General features: G+C 42.7%; 1 protein-coding gene across 3 annotated transcripts in view; it reads left to right on the plus strand.

The window, feature by feature from the left end:
• The window catches only part of LARGE2 (LARGE xylosyl- and glucuronyltransferase 2), a 44,777-nt gene extending 22,726 nt beyond the window's left edge, over positions 1-22,051 (plus strand). For all 3 annotated transcript variants that reach the window (XM_026671271.2, XM_026671268.2, XM_087951290.1), the window contains exons 2-16: positions 1,794-1,939; positions 2,528-2,787; positions 3,603-3,685; positions 4,390-4,513; positions 8,395-8,566; positions 10,964-11,068; positions 11,884-11,996; positions 12,228-12,353; positions 12,544-12,690; positions 13,097-13,260; positions 14,893-15,171; positions 15,483-15,629; positions 16,886-17,081; positions 17,187-19,573; positions 19,866-22,051. In XM_026671271.2, the coding sequence (XP_026527056.2) occupies positions 1,852-1,939; positions 2,528-2,787; positions 3,603-3,685; positions 4,390-4,513; positions 8,395-8,566; positions 10,964-11,068; positions 11,884-11,996; positions 12,228-12,353; positions 12,544-12,690; positions 13,097-13,260; positions 14,893-15,171; positions 15,483-15,629; positions 16,886-17,081; positions 17,187-17,384 (2,202 nt within the window). In that variant the 5' untranslated portion in view covers positions 1,794-1,851 and the 3' untranslated portion in view covers positions 17,385-19,573; positions 19,866-22,051. The remainder of the gene's footprint in view (positions 1-1,793; positions 1,940-2,527; positions 2,788-3,602; positions 3,686-4,389; positions 4,514-8,394; positions 8,567-10,963; positions 11,069-11,883; positions 11,997-12,227; positions 12,354-12,543; positions 12,691-13,096; positions 13,261-14,892; positions 15,172-15,482; positions 15,630-16,885; positions 17,082-17,186; positions 19,574-19,865) is intronic.
• The last annotated feature ends 288 nt before the right edge of the window (positions 22,052-22,339 follow it).

Raw genomic sequence — 22,339 nt, forward strand, 5'->3', positions numbered from 1 at the left:
GTAGCCAGTGCCACTTCTGATGCTAGGTCAATGCCAGTGTGTCAAAGGGTTGGAATTGATGCCAGGATACAGCACATGAGTTAGCTATGGCTCTGGCAACCTAATCCTGGCACAGTGAAAATTGCGTGGTGGTTCTATATTAAGACAGATTTAAATTGAAGTCAGCATATGGATAGTTCAGGAACCTCCTCACCTTTTCCCTAGCTATTGATTTAAGGGGCAAGGAGCTGCTTTTCTTGAGCTGGGCAGCCACATACACGTGATAAAGAAATAAAACAAAAAGTGATATTGACTTCTGCACCCTCTGGCATTCCTGCTTCATTGCATGATGGAATTGATTCCTCTGGTGGCGTGTGCTTTTTAAAACAAAATTTGGACTTCGGAACGAAGTCAAAGGAAAGTATCACATGTTGAGCTATATAAATTCAAACTTTGTCATCCTGCCATGGGAACAAGCTGGTAGCTAGAACAAGCTGGTTTATATCTTTGATGAACAATATAAAGAAAATACATATCTGACTTACCAAACATGGGAGTTTTTAAAACTATGACCCAGTCTTATAGTTTCTGAGGTTCCTTCCTCAAAAGGGAAACCAAAAGACCTCCTCACTAGCAATCAACATTCCGATGAGCATGATTAACATCAAGCCAACAATCAATCAAACAATACCCCAGTCAAAGACCTACCAACTCAGACAAACAAGCTAACAGTAAACAACAGCCACCAACACTGACAGCACACTCACCACTAGTTAGTATATAAAATGAGAGCAAACCTCACTCTTTACTAGCATTGATGATATTACCTAGTTTGGTAATGAAATGTCTGCAAGAAAACAACCAAGCTCAGAGAGCATCAAGGACCCTGCAGGTTATAAGGACTGCAAATAAATAAAAAGCATAGCTCAATCAAATACATTTCTGTTCGTTGATGAGTGTTATTTTTTTTAACATTTTAATCATATTGGTTATTGACCTTTGATGAGGCTTCTTACATTATTACGTCCAGAACAGGTGACTAAGTTGCTCTTAAAGGAGCTGCATTCTTGAACTATTCAGATTTCAAAAGCACCTCTCTGATGTTTTATAAGACAAGGAATCTTTTTTCAAGTCTTTTGTACCAACTCAAGAAAAAAAATGTGCTTGAAGAGTTGCATGAACTTCTGGTGCGGAAGCTGGAAAAAAAATCTGTCTGATCTAATGAATAGCAGAAGAGCTGTCCTTCAGCAGCATGAGATCCCAAACACTTCTTCAGAGTAATTTCTGATGTGTGCGTCACCCTCTTTCCTTTCACTGGGAGTTTGTTTGCATCCTGCAGATTTAATTTGCCATTATCCACAAACTCAGGAAAGTGTTAGAAGAGGAAGTAGCTTTACTGTTTTTCCAGTTACCGCCTGACTGCTGGGGCAAAAATTGCTTGCTGGTGTTCTGTAACTGTGATTGTCAGTTGCTGTCATTAGTCATGAACCATATTATCAGTCTTGATGACCATCGGCCCAGGCTCCGCGTGAAGCAACCCTGGCTATTTGAAGAGTTAATGAGAGAGAAAGAGACAGTGACTCAAGCCATCTGGTCTTTTAATAGATTAAGGAGCAGTGTTGGGTGCCAGTAGAGTTGGGATACGTTCACGTTCATCAGAACTAAATATGGAATGCTTGTGAAGGAAGTGTCTCGGCAACTGTTGTTTGCCTGGGCTGTGGAAAGTCCTCATATCCATTTTGGAACTAAGGAAGAAGACTCCTTTGGTTGAAGGATGCTGGTAACACTTCACGTGTTCTTCCTTTACGTTGCAGGCTAGAGAATGCTGGCTCCAGTGAGGCTGCGCCTGCCCACCTGACCTTTGGCACCATCATGCTGTGTCCTTGGCGTGTGAAGCTGAAGCTGCTGCTTGCCACTGTGACTCTGGTTTTCCTCATCTCGTGGCTTTACCTCTTTATGGGTAATCTGGAACTGGAATGGGAGAGGGTGGCTCCTAAAAACGGGCCCCGGGTGCATGAGTAGATGATAGCAATTATAGACATGGTAGCATTTGAAACCTTTGGACAAAGTCTGCCCTGTTTTCTTATGCGTTGATTGGGAATGACGGGATTTTTTTAAAAAAGTCTGAAATCTAGAAGATGTCAAACTAGACAAGGCTTCTATATTTTTAACGCGGGATGTGGATTATCGATTTCCTTGAACGTTCAGTTTGATATTCTCTCCCCACCCACCCCTTTGTGGTAGTCACCATTTTTGTTTAAGCATGGAAGTCTTTAAAACGTTAAAAAAAGAGATAGTTAATAGGGAATGTAAGGAAGTTAGTAAATTACAAAGCAGTGAGAAGAAAAAGAGAATATTTTAAAAGATACGGAATTTTAACTTATCTATATGAATTAAATAAATTATTTGCTCCTGCTGTGATTGCATTTAAGCTTTCTTATTCTGGTTTCATGACATGACATGGGAGCTCAGTGGTCAGAGATGCAGTATTCTTCCCATTCTCCCATTTACATTTTGGGGTTTCTTTCCCCACCCCACCCCCCCATAGATGGATGTTCCCTTATGCTGCCCCCTTGCTTTGGGGAACAGTCAAGTCAGTACCTTGACCGCGAAGCCTTGGCATCCCAGGTGCGCAAAATGGAAGAGGAAAACCAACAGCTGAAGCTGCAACTCAGCCACTCTCAGGCACAGGAGGAGACCTTGGGTAGAATGGACTTCAACCAGCAGGGATTACAGTTCATCAAAGAGCAGGAGGGAAGGAGCAACTATACCGGTTGCCTTAAACAGAGGACGGTTCAGAAGTGTGAGGTAAAGATGAAACTCATGATCAAGACCTCTTGTGGACTGCCTGTTCATGAACAAAGAAGTCTGTCCAAATTAGGGAAGCAGTCACAAGAAGAGGCATGCTGTAGTCCAATCTCCTTAATAAATTCTGTTCTCTAAACTGTTGAACATACTCCTGCTGTTCGTCTTTTGGCCCCTTTTGGCTTAAACCTACTGTGATGTTTACTTTGCAGAATGTTTATGCGCTAATTCACGAGAGCAAGGAGTTGGCAGCCTTCTAGGAACGTGGGATAATTGTTAACTTTGAGGAATGTGAGGGTCACAGTAGTCAAAGCAAAGATGCAAATAGAGTGGGGTCACATCACGCCCTTCAATAGGGTCAGGCCTCCCTGTTTTTCTCTCTCTTATTTTTGGGAAGATATCTTTGTTTTTAAAAAATACATCAAGCCTATTTTATGCTGGCATTGTGAGACGCTTCTGGATTCAAAGTGGGCCCCAAAATGATTCCAATTTTCAACACTTGAATCTGGAGGAGACTTCATGGGACCACAAAATAAGTGCAGGCAAAAAAGTTGTATTAACAGAATAACAGACTTGGAAAAAACTTTGGAGGTCTCTAGACCTTATTAGTTTGCACCTGGCTTCCATTTGTGTCTGAACTCAGTTTGGTTCTTTAAGGGTTTATTATGGGTGGGAACAAAATCCACAGGAGCCTATAAAATGGTGGGTGGAGTAACTTCTAATGGCTTGATTTGTGAAAGAGAAGAAAACGGGGTGGGGGGTGGGGGAGAGGATTTCATTGGGAGTCAAGTTTGATGGGTTTTTATGTTTCTGAACAGCTCCTCCATGTTGCCATTGTTTGTGCTGGATACAATGCAAGCCGGGATGTAGTTACCTTGGTGAAATCGATCCTCTTCCACAGGTAACCTTGAACATGTAGGGCAAATGTTGTTATTAATGTTGTTCAGTAGCTCTTGAATTTTTTGGCTCTTTAGAATTTTTTTTGGGGGGGTGGATTCAAATGTGATGCTGTTCTCCACCTTGGATTCCAAGCTGCAATTTTGGATACAGGAGAAAAGAGGAAGCACACAGGGGAAATTTGGATTTAATCTTCCACCCTTTACGCAGGGGTGGGATTCTACCGGTTCACACCTATTCGCTAGAACCGGTTGTTAACATTCTAAGCAGTTCGGAGAACCGGTTGTTAGAAGAAATTACTGGCCTAATCCTGTAAGGAAGGCAGGAAGGAAACATTCTGGTGTTGCTTACAGAAACTGCCTCTCTGTTAACCCTTACTACATTCTTGGCAGGACTAGACTTCCAGTCTCAGGAACATCTCTGGAGTTTTTGTCTCCTCTTTTGCTGGTACCACCAAGCCACATCCACCACCTAAGCCATGCCCACAGAACCGGTTGTTAAAAAAATTGAATCCTACCCCTGCCTTTACGTGATTTACTCTGCCCTACCCTGCTCTGCCCAGGAGAGTAGATGGGATTATAGAGAGTCTCGGGTTTGCGAACTATCATCTGATGATGAAGAAAAACATTTGGAGAGTGGGATAGGACTATTTTCTTGTGTGTCTTGCTCCCATTTCTTGTGAGCATAATCTTTATTGTCATTTGATAGGAAGAACCCTCTCCACTTCCATCTCATCACAGACTCGGTGGCCCGACAGATACTACAGATGGTCTTCCAGACCTGGATGGTGCCCTCAGTTCAAGTTAGCTTTTACAATGCTGATGACTTGAAGGTAGGAGGAGGAAATCCCTACTTGAGTTGCCCCTGCCTCCCTTTGCCCGCTCCACCCAATCTCCTTTCCTTTGGAATGTCCCACTTTTTTAAAAAATGCTTATGCCAGTTGCTGTTCTTTCTGTTGTTTTTTGAGGACTGGGTGGGAATCCGGATCACTATTTGGGTGGGTTGAACTTACTTCAGTTGCTTCAGATTTAACCTGGAAATAAGGAGAAACTTTCTGACAATGAGAACAATCAACCAATGGAACAGCTTTCCTCGGAAGTTGTGGGAGCGCCATCACTTGAGACTTTCAAGAAGAGATTGGACTGCCATCTGTCAGAAATGGTGTAGGGTCTCCCGCTTGGGCGGGGAGGGGTTGGACTAGATCAGTGGCCCCCAACCTTTTTTGAACCAGGGACCGGTTTCACGATTATTTATTCTTCCACGGACCGGTATCTGAGTAACGCGAGACTCCACCGCCATCAGGACGGCTCTTCGTTTGAAGCCGCCGCCCCCCTTCAACAAAACTAAGGCGCGAGCACCCAAACGCCGCTTTCCAACTGAAAACCCGGAAGCACTTTCCAACCGCAAACCCGGAAGCAACCAAAAACCCGGAAGCGCCGTCGAAACAAGATGGCGGCGCCCAAGCTTTGCGGCCCGGTAAAAAATGGTCCACGGACCGGTACCGGTGGTTGGGGACCCCTGGACTAGATGACCTACAAGGTCCCTTCCAACTCTGATTATCTGTTATCTGCTCCACTAACCAAATCAATAATATCACTGAGGCAACATCTATCTGGCCATAGAATAGGCAATTTCCCCAACCTCAAAACTTAAATCTTATGTTTCACAGCTGAAACCCTGGGGGAATCCACTCTGGCCCATCTCCCTGCACATTTGTCCAAACAGCAATCTAAACATGGGTGTGCATACTTTGGCACCCAAAACAAGATTGTGATCTTAGGTCTCCCTGTCCCACCCAGAGAGCGATTCCAGCTATAGGTGTGCATGCCACAAGCACACGAATTTTGCTACCTATGCTGAAGCTCTGCCAAATTGTGCTCTGCCTCTGCCTAGACTCTAAACGCACAAGCCTGTTAACGTTTCTAGCCGTCTCACATTTGAGAACCTCTGAGCAAAGGGAGTGATTGGAAATCTGGCATTCATCAGTTCATTGGTTCCAGGGGGAAGAAGGGATGCTAAGCTTGCCTCTTGGTCAGTGCCGAAAAGGTACATTGTTTCAGAAAAAAATAAATCACTTCCATTAATGCAAGAAGGTTAAATCTTGGCTCCAAATGATAATGAATTGTCTTCAAGACTGGGTATAATGAATAATTGTCAAGGCTGCAGCAATCAACCATCCAGGATGTAAAGTTGAAATAATTCATATACACAGAATACTGTTCTGCAATTCAGGACTTCTAAGAAGATTAATCTCCTTGGAAAACTAAAACAAGAGCAGAAAATTAAAAGGCTGACTGGAGCAGTTCCATTCAGGAGAGCTATGAAGTTGTCCACAGGCATAACATGATATTTAATGCTCATAGGTGACACTAAGTGATCTACTTTAATTTCTCAGCCACTGCTACATACGTGTTGTTCTCCATAATCAAGCAGAACTAGAAACACAGGTTCATAAGGAGCTAGAGTAAAGTTAAGGGATTTAGGGACATGGATGGTTTTATTCTGATGCTATGGGAGGGGCTGCTTTATTGATGGTATTACAGGTAGTCCTTGACTTACAGTACAGAGGTTTATTTAGTGACTGTGATGATCCGGGGCGTGGCACAAAGGCAACACAGTCAGATTAGCAATAAGAGTCCCTTTATTATCTCCAACTTTGCCCCCAATGTCCAGATTACCTTCCGGCTAGAGAAAAACTCTCCCAGGAACAGCTTTTGACTGTAGAAAATTCAGTCCAAAAGAAGGTACACACAAACTGTAACTTAAAATCCAAACAAACCAAACTGAAGTAATTAGTTTGGCAGGGCAGGAGCAGGAATTTCAAACTTGAAAGCACGGCAAAACTCACATAGTTGGGAAGATGCCAGGAACACAGATAGGCCACGACAATACAAGATAAAGTCACATTTGCTCCCAACAGCCTGCTGCACGCAGCTTGCCTTTTTTATACACTGCGTTCCCAGCTGCAATTAATGAAGGGAATCAGGGCCCTTTCCTCCCCCATAAGCCATGCAACCCACATTGCTCTCTTCTCTGTTCCTCCCTGTGTGCCCTAGGATGAAGAAGGGGTGGGACTGGGTCTTCCTTTGAATTCCCTCTCCCTTACTCTACCTCTCCCCTGCTCTGCCCAGCCAGATGTTACCCTTCCCCAGTTTCCTCCACAGCCAACGGAGCCACACTTCCTCTCCCTGTCAGCTGTTCGACTTCCTCCTCCGAGTCAGATTCCGACAAGGGCATGACAGTGACTGTTCAAAGTTAAAACAGCACTGAAAAAAGGGACTTAATGACCATTTTTCACACTTCCGACTGTTGCAGCCTCCCCATGGTCATGTGATCAAAATTCAGACACTTGGTAAATGACTCATATTTATGACGTTTGCCATGTCCAGGGGTCATGTGATCACCTTTTGTAACCTTTTGACAAGCAAAGACAATGGGGAAGCCAGATTCACTTACCAGCGGTGTTACTAAAACTTCAGTGATTCATGTAATAACTGTGGTGAGAATAATAGCAAAAGTACTTTTATGTTTATACTGCTTCACAGTGCTTTACAGCCCTCTCTAAGCGGTTTACAGAATCAGCCTCTTGCCCCCCAAAATCTGGGTCCTCATTTTACCCACCTCGGAAGGATGGAAAGCTGAATCAACCACGAGCTGCTCAGGATCAAACTCCTGGAGTGAGGAGTGAGTTGGCCTGCAGTAGTGCATTCTAACCACTGCACAACCACAGTTGAATGGTCATAATGTGGGGAAAAACTCACTTAACAACTTGTCTCACACAAAAATTTTGGGCTCAACTGTGGTTATAAGTCAAGAACTACCTGGAGATCTTTTCCACTGCAAAATAAAAACCAAACTAGTTGTGGGAGAAGACTTTCTGATTCTTTTACATTTAGCAACAATTGACAAAGTATAATTGCGTGACTGATTCAGGAAGATGCTAACACAGATTTTTTTTAAAGCATAATTTTGTCTTGATAGTTAGAAAACACTCATGCTAAGAGGAATTGGTGGCTTTTAGGGGAATGTATTAATGTAGATCTCTTGCCAAGATGTCCTCAAATGATGGAGAAGACCTGAATCAATATACAATTGGAAACTTTGTCACCAGGGTAAAATACCTGTGGTCCTTCAGAAGCTGCTAAAATTTCTAACATTTTCCACCACAGCTATGCTGCCTGTGGCTTTTGGAAATTGTAGTTCTGCAGTATTTGGAACACTATAGGTTCCCCACTCTGACCCTTGAACCCCTTAAGAAATGCTAACAGGATTAACATTGTGAAATGTGTAGCTCTTGTACATGGGGTGTGTGTGTGCGCGCAAAAGCATGGGTTGTTTTCTGACAACAGTCTCTAGAATGGACGTTGCTTTAAATTGTTTCCTCGTGGAAGCTGCCATTTGAATGTAGGGTGCAATGGCCTGATCATATGCAATTTGTCTTAATGTTGCTGCTGTTCCACAGGAGAGTAATGATGGCCCACGTACAAGTCACACTGGCCCGTATTCTTTGCAAGCATCTCTACAATACTCATCTGGGGCTCTGGATCACAGTGGAGACAGAGTGTGTCTCCTTTTGTTGCCTTCCTGTGTTAAATAGAATTTCGTTAGTCATGAGCCATAGAAGCACTACGATTAAATGTTGACCTTGCCCACAGCTTAAGCAGGTGATCTTGCCATTTTATTCCTCAATGTTTTTCTCCCTTCTTGCTACAGCCAGATATTTCCTGGATCCCTAACAAACATTACTCTGGAATCTATGGGTTGATGAAGCTGACGCTCACTAAAGCTTTGCCCTCTGACCTTTCCAAGGTCATCGTCCTTGATACCGACATCACATTTGCTACTGACATTGCGGAGTTGTGGGCTATCTTTGGGAAGTTCTCAGGTAAGTAAGGGACGAGAGGATTTTTTTTTTTTTAGATCTTCTCAGAATGGAAGTTATGGCTCTCCAAGATGAATATATCAATACGCTCCATATATCAATATGCTGTACCAATATATAGCCAATATAGCTGCTACAAGTTGTTCAACGATTTCTTGAGATTCACACTGTTGCCTTTTGGGGGTCTAAAATTCAGACTATTCTTCCCTAATCTGATGCTGTCTCGATAGATTGGTGTTCTGTTCAGGATTCCCAACTAGCCAATCTGGTTTATATTATTTGGTGATCGGCTCAGGAGAGTAGTTTAAAATCTACAGGTAGTCCTCGACTTTGTAATCACAATTGGGACCAGAATTTCCTTCCTTAAATGATGTCATTAAGCTCAATATCACTTGGCCACATTGTTTAGCAACAGCAGTCCCAGCACTTCTGATTGCTGTCATAGTTCCAGGCACAGGGGTCATTAAGCAGGAAGAGGAGAGATCCCAGGCAAGGAGGGGTGTGTGTGTGTGTGTGCCACAGTGGCGAGGCCCTGGAAGGCCTAATGCAGCTGCATATGATTTTGCAGTCTGACATGAGTTCGGAGTAGCCAAGAAGGGTTGTGTGAGGATATAGGGAAGCTGGAGAAAGAATAAACTCTGACTCAGGGGTTTATTTGTGTGCTGCCACCCTGGGGCTGTAAGAAGCTCTTGAATCATAGCGCAGTGTGAAATCGACATGCCCCAGGAAGCATCGACAGCACAGTGCAAACGTGCTGCCCAGCAATACGGCCCAGCACGCCTCAGCCCACTCGCCCTCACTGCCCTAAGCTCCAAGACCCCTCTCACCACCCCAGCTGACTTTTGCCATCTTCGTGCCCATCCTGGCATTTGGCAAGCCAGATGCTGGTCCCTTGAGGCCGCCTTCCCCAGGTCTTGTGAGTACAGGTGCGCTTTTTGGAAAGCAGCAGGTGCCCCATTCTTGCAATGCTTCAGAAGACCTCCTAAAGTCCTTGAAGGCTGTCTGAAGCATCCCAAGGATTGGGGCACATAATATGGAAGACAGCGCAAGTGGCCTTGGGAGGAAAGCCTGGTATAGCCAACAGCTGTTATCCCACAGAGTATCATCAGCAGGAGGAGGAATATGGCATCGGGCAACTGGGGGTGGCAGGGCAGTGGAGGCAGCTGGAGTTTGTGCTGTGGGTGGCTGACCATGGTATGAGGATGGAGGTGGTATTTCTCCGTAGTACCACTGGAGCCACGAACAAGCCTGGGAATCATGGTAGTTTACTCGCTGCTGAAGGCCTCAGACCTTTAACTTCAGTCCTACCCCTGCCCAGGTGCTGAGGAATGCCATAGTGCAGGCCAGACAAAAGGCCATAAATGGGAGGGGGGCAGGAGTTTAAGTGCCCCGTGGTTGTAAGTGTGACCTGCCAAGCGCCCACATTTCAATCACTTAACTACAGGAGGTATGTAGCAGCTGTAACCTGACAGGCCCAGTCATAACTCACCTTTTAAAGTGCTGTCGTAATTTTGACTAGTCGCTGAATGGAATAGTCATCAATTGAGAACTACTACTATATCCTAGCAGGTTTATGGGAATGTGACAGAATACGGATTTGTTTTCCAATCCATCCAGCTGTGCTGTTTTTCAGATGGTTAAAAAAACAGGAATAGGAGAATCAATTATTGGGGCCTAGCGTAGTGAGAATGGGGGAAAGTCGTCTTCTTGCACTGGATCTGATTCCGTGGTAGTATTCAGCCGGTTCACACCGGTTCACCAGTAGCAAGGATTTGGTGTGGGTCACTGAACCAGTAGTAACTTCTGGCTGGCCACACCCCCAACCCGGTCACCCGGTCGCCGCTTGCTTGCTTGCCCCGTCCGCCCGATGCTCGCCCACCCAGTCACTCCTTAAGGTATTTCTTTTTTTTTTAACCTCCCGACAGTCAGCTGATCCTTCAAACAGCTGTGCCGGACTCCCCTCACTCCTTACTGCTTCACCCAGGAGGCTTTCCTGAGGCCCAGGAAGGCAAAAAAAAATGGAGGGAGGCGGCACAGCCCCCTCTCCATTTTTTGCCTCTCTGGGCCCCAGGGAGCAAAAACGCCCACCCTAGAGGCTCCTCTGAGGCCAGGAAGGCGCCAAAACGGATTGTGGGGGGGCTGCTGCGTGCCCCTCCTATTGCTACGTTTTTTTTCTTTCCTGAGCCCCAGGGGAGCTTCTGGGAGCCAAAATGCCCCTCCCCAGAGACTCCCGAGGCCTGGAAGGCCCCAAAAGTAGGGTGGAGAGTGGGGGTGGTGCTGCCCAAAAAAAGCCACACCCACCCAATCACATGGCCACACCCACCTAGCCACGCCCACAGAACCAGTAGTAAAGAATGTTGAATCCCACCACTGATCTGATTGGTGTCATCTTTAATCCAGATAAACAGGTGATTGGACTAGTGGAAAACCAAAGTGACTGGTACCTGGGGAATCTCTGGAAGAACCATAAACCATGGCCAGCATTGGATCGTGGCTTCAATACAGGTACATTCTACAACAGATATATGTCTATTCAGCTGGGACAATTATCATATCAACTATGATTATTTTAAATCGATATGTTTACCATATCAACTATGACTTAGCAGTGATGATCTAGGTGAGCAGGCAAAGCTTCATTTGTTTTGTACTATTAAATTTCAAAAAGGAATGCAAGTCAGTCCTTGGGGATAGATGCTTTGTATCACTTCTTTAAGTAGTCCTCATTTAACAACTAGAGTTGGGACTAGCACCTTGGTTGTTAAGTGAAGCAGTCTTGAAGTGAAAGCATAACTATTTGATGATCTTACTTCAGCTTTCCTTTGCTTGACAGACCTGTGAGGTCATAAAAGTGTGGATTGGTTGGCAACATTGGTTTTTCATCACTGTAACTGTGAACGATGGGTAAATCGTCAGACCCTAAATGAGAACCTATCTATAGTTTAGCCTTCCAGTTGTGTTCTCCATATGTGTTGGGCAAGACCATTGCAGATGCATGATAAACTGGGATTAAGAGGCAGGAGAAAGAGAAGAATCATTATTCTACCCAGTAATTCTGCCTAAAAATTCTCCCACTGCTAGGAAAAGTCAGCTGTTCTTTTTTAAACAAAAGCGTGGGTCTAATGTGGTCCTTGATAATGTTGCCTTAGTAAGTGGGTGTGATGTCAGTGGCATAGAAATAGTTTGGTAAACAAATGAACGCTATAACATTGTGACTTGAATAAGTTTGGGGAGCCAGAGAGATTGAGCAATCTCAGAGAAGCCCCCTCATATTATGAAGAACGTCTTTCAGGGCTGGGTTTTGGTCTCCTCTTCCATAGGGGTGATCCTGTTGCTGCTGGAGCGTTTGCGCCACCTTGGCTGGGAGCAGATGTGGCGGGTGACAGCCGAGCAAGAGCTCATGAACATGCTGTCCACCTCACTAGCAGATCAGGCGAGTGTTCTTGGCTATTTTTGCGTGTGATTTGCTGCCCTTTCACACTAGGCCCGCAATGCGCTTTTCATTTCGACCTAGGCAGAGAGAAAGAGAGAGAGATGAGATGTTGCCATTTGACAAAAAAACTCTAATTTGTTTCCTTCCGAGGTGACTCCACACTTGCTTTTATCCTGAAGCTTTCTCCTCTTCCAGAGTGCCCAGTGTGCCCAACTGCAATCTCTCTTCTAGGACATCTTTAACGCGGTGATCAAACAAAAGCCAGCCCTTGTGTACCGGCTCCCTTGCTTCTGGAATGTGCAACTCTCTGATCATACCCGTTCAGAGCAGTGCTACACAGAGGTGTCTGACCTTAAGGTGAGCATTGGCTCCCTGGCTGAGGCTTTGCTGACCTCCTTTTGTAACCTTGGGGAAACCTTAGATTTCTGTCTTGCTGAAACTTTCAGCATTCCGTAGTTTAGGTAAAGGGGGTGCTGGGAAGGCCTGTCTATTGATGAATGCTTAGCCTTGTGTTAGCCTTATAGTCACTTTAGCTTCCCGTCCTCAGGTGATTCACTGGAACTCTCCCAAGAAGTTGCGAGTCAAAAATAAGCACGTGGAATTCTTCCGGAACCTTTATTTGACCTTCTTAGAATACGATGGCAACTTGTTGCGCCGAGAGTTGTTTGGCTGTGCCAGCTTGCCCAGTGGTCAGGTGAGAGGCTTTCTGATCTTCCTCCTCCTCGTTATGTCTGAAATGGAGAAACGTTTTAATTCATTTAGCTAATTTAATCTGCATGTGTGAAACCAGGGAGAAGGAGGAATTTTATCATGGGGGTTACTGGGAGGGAACTATCACACGGGGGTTGTGTTAACCTAGATTAACCCACCAACCAACACATTGTCTTGATCACTGCTGCCAAGCTATTGGCTGATTAATGAGGAAAAATGAGCAGGAGGTTCTGAATTATTTGGGCAATACCAGAGTGGCCATTTGAAGTTCCTGGTTCACCTGTCAATGGCATATTAAGGATGCACAGTAGCTACATGTCATTCTTGACCAACTGTTTTATTTTGAGATCTCATTCTGTGTCTCAAATATACCCCTATGTAAATTTTAGCTCCAGCAAGCTCTGGAAGAGCTGGATGAAGACGATCCTTGCTATGATTTTCGGAGGCAAAGCCTTATTCAGCACCGCGTCCATCTCTTCTTCCTGCAGTATGATTTCTCAGGGTCGGCCGATGAAATAGATGTAACTCTGATAGCTCAGCTGTCTATGGACAGGTACCAGATGGGGGGAAACAGAAGGGTGTGGGGGCCTGGTTCTTTCAGGTGTTCCTTTCATTGCTGTAGAATTGGAATTCCATCCGATTGTGGCGCTTTCATATGTCACTTTGGGCTTAAAAGTGAGAAAATGTCCTATAATCTTAGCATGTGCAAAAAAATATAGTGGTATTCAGCTTTTCAAATATTTTTTAATAACACAGTTTTATAAGCATTTGTGCTTGCTGAGAATTATTTAGTTAACATGATATGCGACCAGTATCCGGTAAAGCTTAAAACCAAAGGGGATCCACCAAGAGTTAGTCCAATATTATTTTCTTTTGAAAATTATGGAGGGAAAGATATGTAAATCTTAAACTAAAATATCCAGGCTTTATTATTTCCTTCCTTCTTTGATAGAACATCATATCTGAGGTACTATCAGATTGCAACTAGCCCATAAACTGAAAGTCTTGGTAAAAAGATAGATGTAGCCTCTGCCCAATTTATAGATCATTTGGGAGGCCTACATAGGCCATTTTGTATTTCCATCATAAGGGAAGGCAAGATACTAAATGATTTTGCCTGCAATGTTTACAAGGTTCCTTTTTACCTTTGCATGTGATGGTAGTGAATCCCATTGTCAGAGGAAACCAGATTAATATTTTTAGATTGTCTATGAGAGTTTAGGGATAACTATTCTATAACCAGCTATAAATCAGATGTTCAATCTTAATTCCAGGCCTAGTTAAGGGTGCTACATTGGTTCACAAGGTCAACCAGTTTGGTACTAGGAAAACATGGTAAGATCTCAGTGGTTAGGAGAAGAATTAATTCCCCCCATTCCTGAATCCTGAGCTGAGTAGAGGGGCTGCCACTTATCATATTTTTTGCTTTCAACTATTTCATGTTTCCTTTAACCTCTTCCCTTTGCATTAGATGTGCCCTTCTTGAATTGAGGCATCCTTAAAATATTTTGTTAGGAAATGCTGAGATTTTAGCTTTGCATCCCTTAACCTGAGCCAACTTTGTAAAGTAATCTGTTTTCTGAACAGAATCAATTATGGAAGGAAAACTATTAGACCCAATTAACAAAAGGTCTGCATGAGTCACTAAATGAATTTAGTGGTGCAAATTGGATGAAGAGCCTGTTTAAAGAGCATGTTTTGACACTGACATGGAGGCCACACAAAATCAGTTCTCTCCAGACAGATTGTATAAATTTGTGTACTTGTTAAAATCAAAAATAAAATAATGTTAAAATAAGGATGATTTGTAAAGTTGGTTTTTAATTTTGTGTAAATAGTGTTTGGTCTTAGGATACAGTGCTGGTTGCACTTTTTTGGAATGTCACAAAAGTCTGATTGTCTGAACACAAACCCTTGTGCTTGTCAGAATATGAGCATTCCTGAAATACCTATTTCTAAGGTATCTGTTATTTTTAATATTCAAAAGTGGACAGCAGCTACATTGGAAGAAAACAAAACTTTAAAAATGGAGCAATGGATCATCAACAAAATTACATTTGGAAACTAAAGAGCATTTAAATTTTATTTTAGAAAGGTTTGTGGGGCCTGGGATGACTAGGCTCTGTAGCTTTTGGTTGACTAATGATAATATGTGATGCTCTCAATTTGTGTTATTGATTTGCAGGTTGCAGATGCTGGAGGCAATATGTAAACACTGGACAGGCCCCATTAGTCTGGCTTTGTACATGTCTGATGCAGAGGCCCAGCAGTTTCTACGCTATGCTCAGGCATCGGAGGTGCTAAGTAACCGTCGGAATGTTGCCTATCACATTGTATACAAGGAAGGGCAGTTTTACCCAGTCAACTTCTTGCGCAACATGGCCCTGAAAAATGCACAGACCTCCCACGTTTTTCTGATGGACATTGATTTCCTGCCTATGTACGGCCTCTATGATTATCTCAGGTGGGTCTTCTTGAGGTCCAAAAGGGGTCAAAGCAACAATATAGTTTTTAACTGAGTCTCCCAAAGAGCTAAGCAATTGTGAAGTCCCTAGTCTTTTCTCCCTCCACATAGGTCTCAGTTCTCCCCTTTAGCTGGCATCAAGTTTCTTCGTTGTGAAGAAGCTGTCGCCTTCTTCATTTCCTCTTTCCACTGATGTTGCAGTTGACTCTGTTGGCCATACTGACCCCAGAGGAGTCCTAAGTCTATGTTAGCTTTATTCTAATGTATTCCTTAGGCTAAGAAATCTTAGAAGTCTTGCAATTTGTCTCCAGGTCCTCTATCATGCAGCTGGAGCTGCCCTCAAAGAAGGTAGCACTCATAGTGCCTGCCTTTGAGACTCTGCATTACCGCCTCAACTTTCCCAAATCCAAAGCGGAGCTGCTCACCATGCTGGACATGGGCTCCCTCTATACTTTCAGGTAAGTGCTGATCAGAAAAGGTCCATTTTCAAGAACCAGAGATTCTGGACCATCTTTAGCAACTAAAGAGCAAAACCAGTTTCACAATTCTCTTCAGTAACTTACGCACCAAGATTTAACTGATTATTTGAAACTGATACATGAATTCAATGCTGTAGTCCTTGATTATGAATATATTTCCTTTTCTCCCAGTTCAGCTTACATTCAGCCCTCTAATTTTCTGGCACCATTTCCTTTCCAGGCTCCACCCCCCGCCATTTCTCATGACTGTTTCCTCCTCTGCATTTCTCAGACCATTTAAACCATTTTCTCTTCCCAAATTCTGCCCCTCCCCCATCAAATCTCTTACTTCTCTGCTTCCATTGCCTTTCTTTCTTCATAAATCTGCTAATAGCTTGGTTTCCATTGATACTTTAGAGTCTGTTTTGGTCTCCCCTGCCCCATTATCTCCCATTTGTTTCCAGGCATAATTAAAATGCCTTATTTTGTCGGTAACATGTATGGATATATACAGGGGGAAAAAAGGTTGCTTCTCCCACACAATCCAATTCATCCTAAATGATTACGTGATTGGAATCTTTGTTTCATGTCCTATTATCATCTGAGGTTTATTTGGAAAAAAAATTCCATCTTCACTCTCAAATCATTGTGAAACCCAAAAACAAATCAGAATTCTGCTGAAATTCAATGGGAAATGTCTGAGCATCCGCAACACAATGTCAATTTCTTTGGTTTGGGCGTAGTAGGTTGACTGGGAGTTTTCTTCCTAGAATATTTGTGCTCCCACTTTTATTTTTGCAAAGGCACGAGTCCTGAGATAAGGCCAGCTTCATTGGTATTGTGGTCCTCTCTTACAGTCTCTCACCTGGGTAGCCCTTCTTTGGAACGGCTTCCTTCCCAAAGTAAGGAATGTGTCCAACTCCTGACTTTCAGAAAGATCTTAAAAACATTTTTATTTTGGATGGTGATAGTACTGAGCTGTCCTAAGACATTAATTTTAGAATTTCAGTTGTTATATATTTATTGTACGGCACTGTAAACCCTTTAGAAAGTGAAGGATTCGTAAATAATGGTATAAATACATGAACCTAATATCTTGTGACAATCCAAGAAGTGTGATTTTTGATAGAAGTAATAAGGAAGTCTGGTTAATCTGAGCTTGTTTTTCAGTCTCTTGGTTTCCAGTATAGGAACCAGATGCAGACTGAAGTATTTTCACTTAGTGTTTCTCCAATGATACATATTTTTGTGTACAGGTACCACGTGTGGCCCCAGGGCCATGCTCCAACAGATTATGCCAAATGGCGGACAGCCACAGTGCCGTATCAAGTGGAATGGCAACCACAGTTTGAGCCTTACGTTGTAGTAAGGCGCGATTGTCCCCTCTATGACCAGCGGTTTGTAGGCTTTGGGTGGAACAAGGTGTCTCACATCATGGAGCTTGATGCTCAGGTGAGTATGTGGCTTTTCAACAATCTACTGTCTGTCCTTTTTGTTGAGGAAGGCCAGGGCTGAAGGGAATGGCTTCCGGTCAGCCACTTCCTACCTTTTCCACAGGAGTATGAGCTGCTTGTCCTGCCCAACGCCTTCATGATCCATATGCCTCACGCTCCTAGTTTTGACATCTCCAAATTCCGCCAGAGTACTAGCTATCGGAACTGCCTCCAGACTCTGAGGGAAGAATTCCATCAGGACCTGTCCCGCAAGTATGGTGCAGCAGCACTAAAATACCTCACTGCGGAGAGAAGTTTATGAATGGCAACCAGAATACCAAAGGATCGTGTGACCTGCAAATGGACGAGGCTCAGACTTCTTGGAGAGAGACTCATCAGAAGCCAGTCCTCGTAGCTATGGTGACCTAATGGCACGGCCATGCCTAGATTGTGAATGGAATTTTAGCCACGGCTATTCTTCCAGGGGTATATTTTGTGGCAAATTCTATTCTCAGATTAACTAGGCAAATTACATTTGTATGCATCTGCCTCTTTTTAGAGATTGTTCCCAGATTAAGAGGAAGTCAGAGGAAAAGAGAGGGAAAATGTGTGGCTTTTGTGCTCTCCCTTTCTCATGTGCACTGTTTTAATACAGTGCTTGTGTTCACCTACATTCAATGATGGAAAGGAACATTTTTTGTTCATAATTGTAGCATTTTTTTTCTCTGCTTATCAAATAGCAAGGGCTGCCGTCACTCTTTTCTACTGTCTTCTCTTTGCCCATTGTTCTCTAGCCTATTTGTTCTTAGCCTGTTTTATAAGAGAAGCGGTCCTAATGACTTAAATCAGAGCTGAAAGGGGCTGTCCTGTTCAGTGCAGGAGTCCAAATTAAAGACAGATGATTAGTCTTCCGTTGAATGGATCCATGAAGGGAGTTCACCAGATTTCTGAGCATTATAATTGATTTGGACTGTCAAGTGACTTTCAGAAGCAATCTACTTCTAAAACCTGTTGTTAGGTAACACAAGTTAGGAGGGTGCTACTCTGTTCTTTGATTCTCATCTGGGTTGTTTTTTTTTATACTATCAGTTGGCCACTATGGAAACTGAATGGGGAACCTAGGTAAAACCTGTGATGATGTTATCTAGTTTTGATAATGAAACATTTGCAAGAAAACAATCAAGCTCAGAGAGCACCAAGGACCCCTCATATCAACCTCTGATTTGATCTTATTTCTAGCCTCATCCCCTTTCTCCTGGCTTTGGCAATTTCCCTGAAAATCAAATTTGAAGCAAGACAATTCATTTAATGTTAATGTTGGCCTTTTTTCTTTTCCTACCTGCCTCTGAATATATTTCAGCGTTTGCAAGAGAAACTGTCCCGTGTTTCTTACTTATCTGTTTAGTTATGGCCATATTGATTGAAGAGCTTTTTGTGCTTTAACTGTATTCTGAAACAAGAACCGTATGTCATGTGGGGAGAAAAGATTAAATGAAGAGAAATCCATACTACATATTTTGCTGAGAATATATGGCATTAAGTGATGATTTATGCCATATATAGTGCTGCTTAAAATCTCCTTTGAATTTCCAATAGATCTGTGTAAATATGAGCTAAAATGTTATCTGTTCTCCACCCAACTCGTAAAACAAGATAAAGAGAACCCAATTAAGTGAATGGTTCAAAATATAGCACATATTCATTGATTTATTAAGCAAAGTGACCCAAAACTACATATTTATATGTGACAAATGAGTACAAAAGTTTGTTTTCAGTAGCTATCATGCCCCCACCCAAACCTGGGTAGCAATACCTGCAATTAAACATTTTCAATAACTATTGATCTGTGCTACACACTGTACTGGTGGAAATTTAGCCCATTCCTCCTTATAAAACAGGTTTAATTTAGGGTTGTTGGCAGGTTTCCTTGCATGAGTTGCCTATTTTGGATCCTTCCACAACATTCTTACGATTGAAATCAGGTCTTTGACTTGCCCTTCCAAACTATTTACTTTCTTCTGCTTTAATCATATTTTTGCTTGTATAACGTTTATGTCTCGGGTCATCCTCTTGCTGCATGATCCACATTCTCTTGAGCTTCAGTTCAGGGACATTTTTCTGTATAATTTGGTAGCATAGTTCAGAAATTATAGTTCCATCAATGATGGCAAATCATCCTGGTCTAGAGGCAGTAAAGCAGGCCCAAACCGTGATACCAGCACTGCATTTCACAGATGGATTAAAATCCTGCATTTGCCTTTTGCCGAACACTTTTCAGACAAGCCAAAACGTTTCTATTTTGAGCTCATCCATCCACATAACATTCTTCCAATTGCCTTTGACTTATCCATATGGCTTTTCAAGAACTGTAGAGAGGCAGCAATGTTTTTTGTTTATTTTATTTTTTTTGAGAGTAGTGGCTTTCTCCTTACAACATTGCCCTACATACCACTGTTATCCAGTATTCTGTCATGCTACTCATCAATGCAAGAGAGGCCTGGAGTTCCTTAGGTCAGGGGTCCCCAACCACCGGTCCGCGGACCGGTACCGGTCCGTGGAACAAGTCCTACCGGGCCGCTGGTTTGCTGGGCGCCGCCATCTTTTTTTGATGAAAAAGTGCTTCCGTGATCTTTTCCGGGTAGAAAGCTCACCGGAAGCGTGACTTTTTCGGGTAGAAAAAAAGCTTTTTTGATGAAAAAGAGGCAGCACCATCAGCTGATGCCGGACCGCTGATGCAGGGCGCGACCCAGCTGATGCCGGTACTGGGCCGCGGCATAAAAAAGGTTGGGGATCACTGCCTTAGGTGTTTCTTGGGGGCTCTTTGAAACTTCCTGGATTATTTCACATCTTGCTCTTGGGATTATGTTTCGTCAACAACTCCTGGGGAGGGTAACGATAGTTGCCTCCATATAATCTGCCTGACAGTGAACTGGTGAAATACAAACTCTTTGGAAATAGTTTTGTAATCTTTTCCAGTCTGATGAGCATCAACAACTGTTATTCAAAGGTCTTCAGAAATCTTTTGTTTGTCCTGTGCCGCAGTCCTGTGCCGTGAAGATAGTAGAATTCTGTTTTTTAAATAAGGCAAAACTTCCCATGCTCACACCTGATTATCATCACCTTGATTTAAAGACCTGACTCGGTCTCTTGAAATAAACTGCTCATGCTAGAGTTTCATATACTTTTGCCTCACACACAAAATATGTAGATTTGGATCATTTTTCCCAATGTATTAATCAGCAAATGTTTTCAACTCATTTCTTTAATTATGGTTTCCTTATCTAGTTTTAGGAGGTGGGTAGGATGATCTAGAATAGGGGTTTCCAGCCTTGGCAACTTTTTAAGATTTATGGACTTCAACTCCCAGAATTCCTCAGCCAGCCAAGCTGGCTGAGGAATTCTGGGAGTTGAAGTCCACAAATCTTAAAGTTGCCAAGGTTGAAGACCCCTGATCTGGAAGACATTTTAGATCATGCTGATGGAGAAATGCTGAAAACTCAAGATTTCACAAACTTTTAAGCACCACTGTAATAAAGGTAGTTCTCAACTTACAACAGTTCGTGCAGTGACCATTAGAACAGCACTAAAAAAAGGTGACTTATGACCATTTTTCACACTTATGACCATTGTAGAATCTCTGGTCATGTGATCAAAATTCAGACATTACAACAGTTACAGTGTTCTGGGGTCATGTGACAAGCAAGGTCAATAGGGAAGCCAGATTTACTTAACAACTGGAAGTTACTAACTTATCAACTGCAGTGATTCACTTATCAAAGGTGGCAAGAAAAGTCATAAAACGGGGCAAAACTGACTTTTAACAAGTTTCTCACTTAGCAACATAAATTTTGGGCTCAATTGTGATTGTAAGTTGAGGCCTACCTGTACTGAGTTTTTGAATTAGGCTTGGCCAAGCAAATTCTCTTGAAAAAATTAATACGGTCTTTTTGAAGTCAAATCTCCTTCCTGTTGCCTCTTTTCATTGTTCTACCATCTAAAAGTGGTGGTTGTGTCGTTATGCCACAGAGAAGCTCCACGTGACTTCTGCACTCCCAAAATCACCTTAGTGCAGCTGTAATTTGGGTTACTGCTCAGCACTGCCAAGCAAACTCTTTCCTCTCCATGGAGGAAGGTGAAGTTCATCCCAGGCCCTTCATATTTCCTATCCCTAAATTACAACAGAGTTCCTTACCCCAGGGACGGAGCCAGTGTTTCAATTTGTAGGCAGCTGAATTTTTTGCAGTCTTGGAAGTCTTTTCTTGCACACTGTCTGTCATCTGTATAGCTGCCTAGGGAATCCGATCAAAAATCAGATTCAAAAATCAAAAAACCTAAGAGTTCCAAGATGGTAAATATTTGGCTTGCAGTACTTCAGATGTTATTAAAAAGAAGTGATTTGGAACATGTGTGAGCACAAAAGCATCTTCCACTCATTAAAGCAGCATTGTCCTCAGGATCATGTAGCTGCAGAAGTCTCCTGGAAACAGAAATAGCTATTTTATTGAGTCACAGACAGTTGCTATATTTGTACTGCTGTGTATTCTGAAGCACATCTGAATCAGATCCAAGAATTGCACAACCCTTATAACAATGCGCTTTTAATTAATGCTATACTGGATTGTGTGTTGGAAGCAGCACTTCTTCATAGTTATGAAACACTGGATCACAAGGAGTTGGTTCTTCAGTTGCTATTTATATAATTTAAATGGATTTCTCACTAAATGTAAATTGTGTGTCATGAATTTTCTAACACTTCCTTTTTATCTTTGTGTTCTGGAGAATCTCCAGTACTTTCTGCTGCTAGGCTGTTTCTTCTGATTTTTCTGGTATTCAACTGGAATGTAAAAGTGATGGGACTGAAGTGTTCCATCCTAATTTAAGGTGGACTCATATAAATATTGAACCTAGTCCAAGTTGAAAATATAGAGAACTGGTCATATTTCTTGCCTTTTTTTTAAAAAAATAAAGTTTTTAGAAATTACTTTTCAAGCCTCTGACTGGAATTGTGTGGTTATTTATTGCTAAAAGAACCCTAAACTAAATGATGACTGAAACAACAAATAATAAAATTATTCCCATTTTTTCTTGAGGAAAATCTGGCAATTTTTGCTGCACCAAGAGCTCTGGGTATTAAGTTATCCTAGTTCAGTTTTCCTACTTCATTAATGCATTAGTGCTAAAGTTAAGACAGAATGGAAGTCAAAAACATGAAGCACTAAATTATAATTGGGAAATTGGCGATCATTTGCCCCATTACATTGTTGGCCAGGGCTGATG

The sequence above is a fragment of the Notechis scutatus genome, chromosome 1 (genome assembly GCF_049901735.1).
Source record: "Notechis scutatus isolate UNSWTSFEM ecotype Mainland chromosome 1, rNotScu1.2, whole genome shotgun sequence".
Lineage (NCBI taxonomy): Eukaryota > Metazoa > Chordata > Lepidosauria > Squamata > Elapidae > Notechis > Notechis scutatus.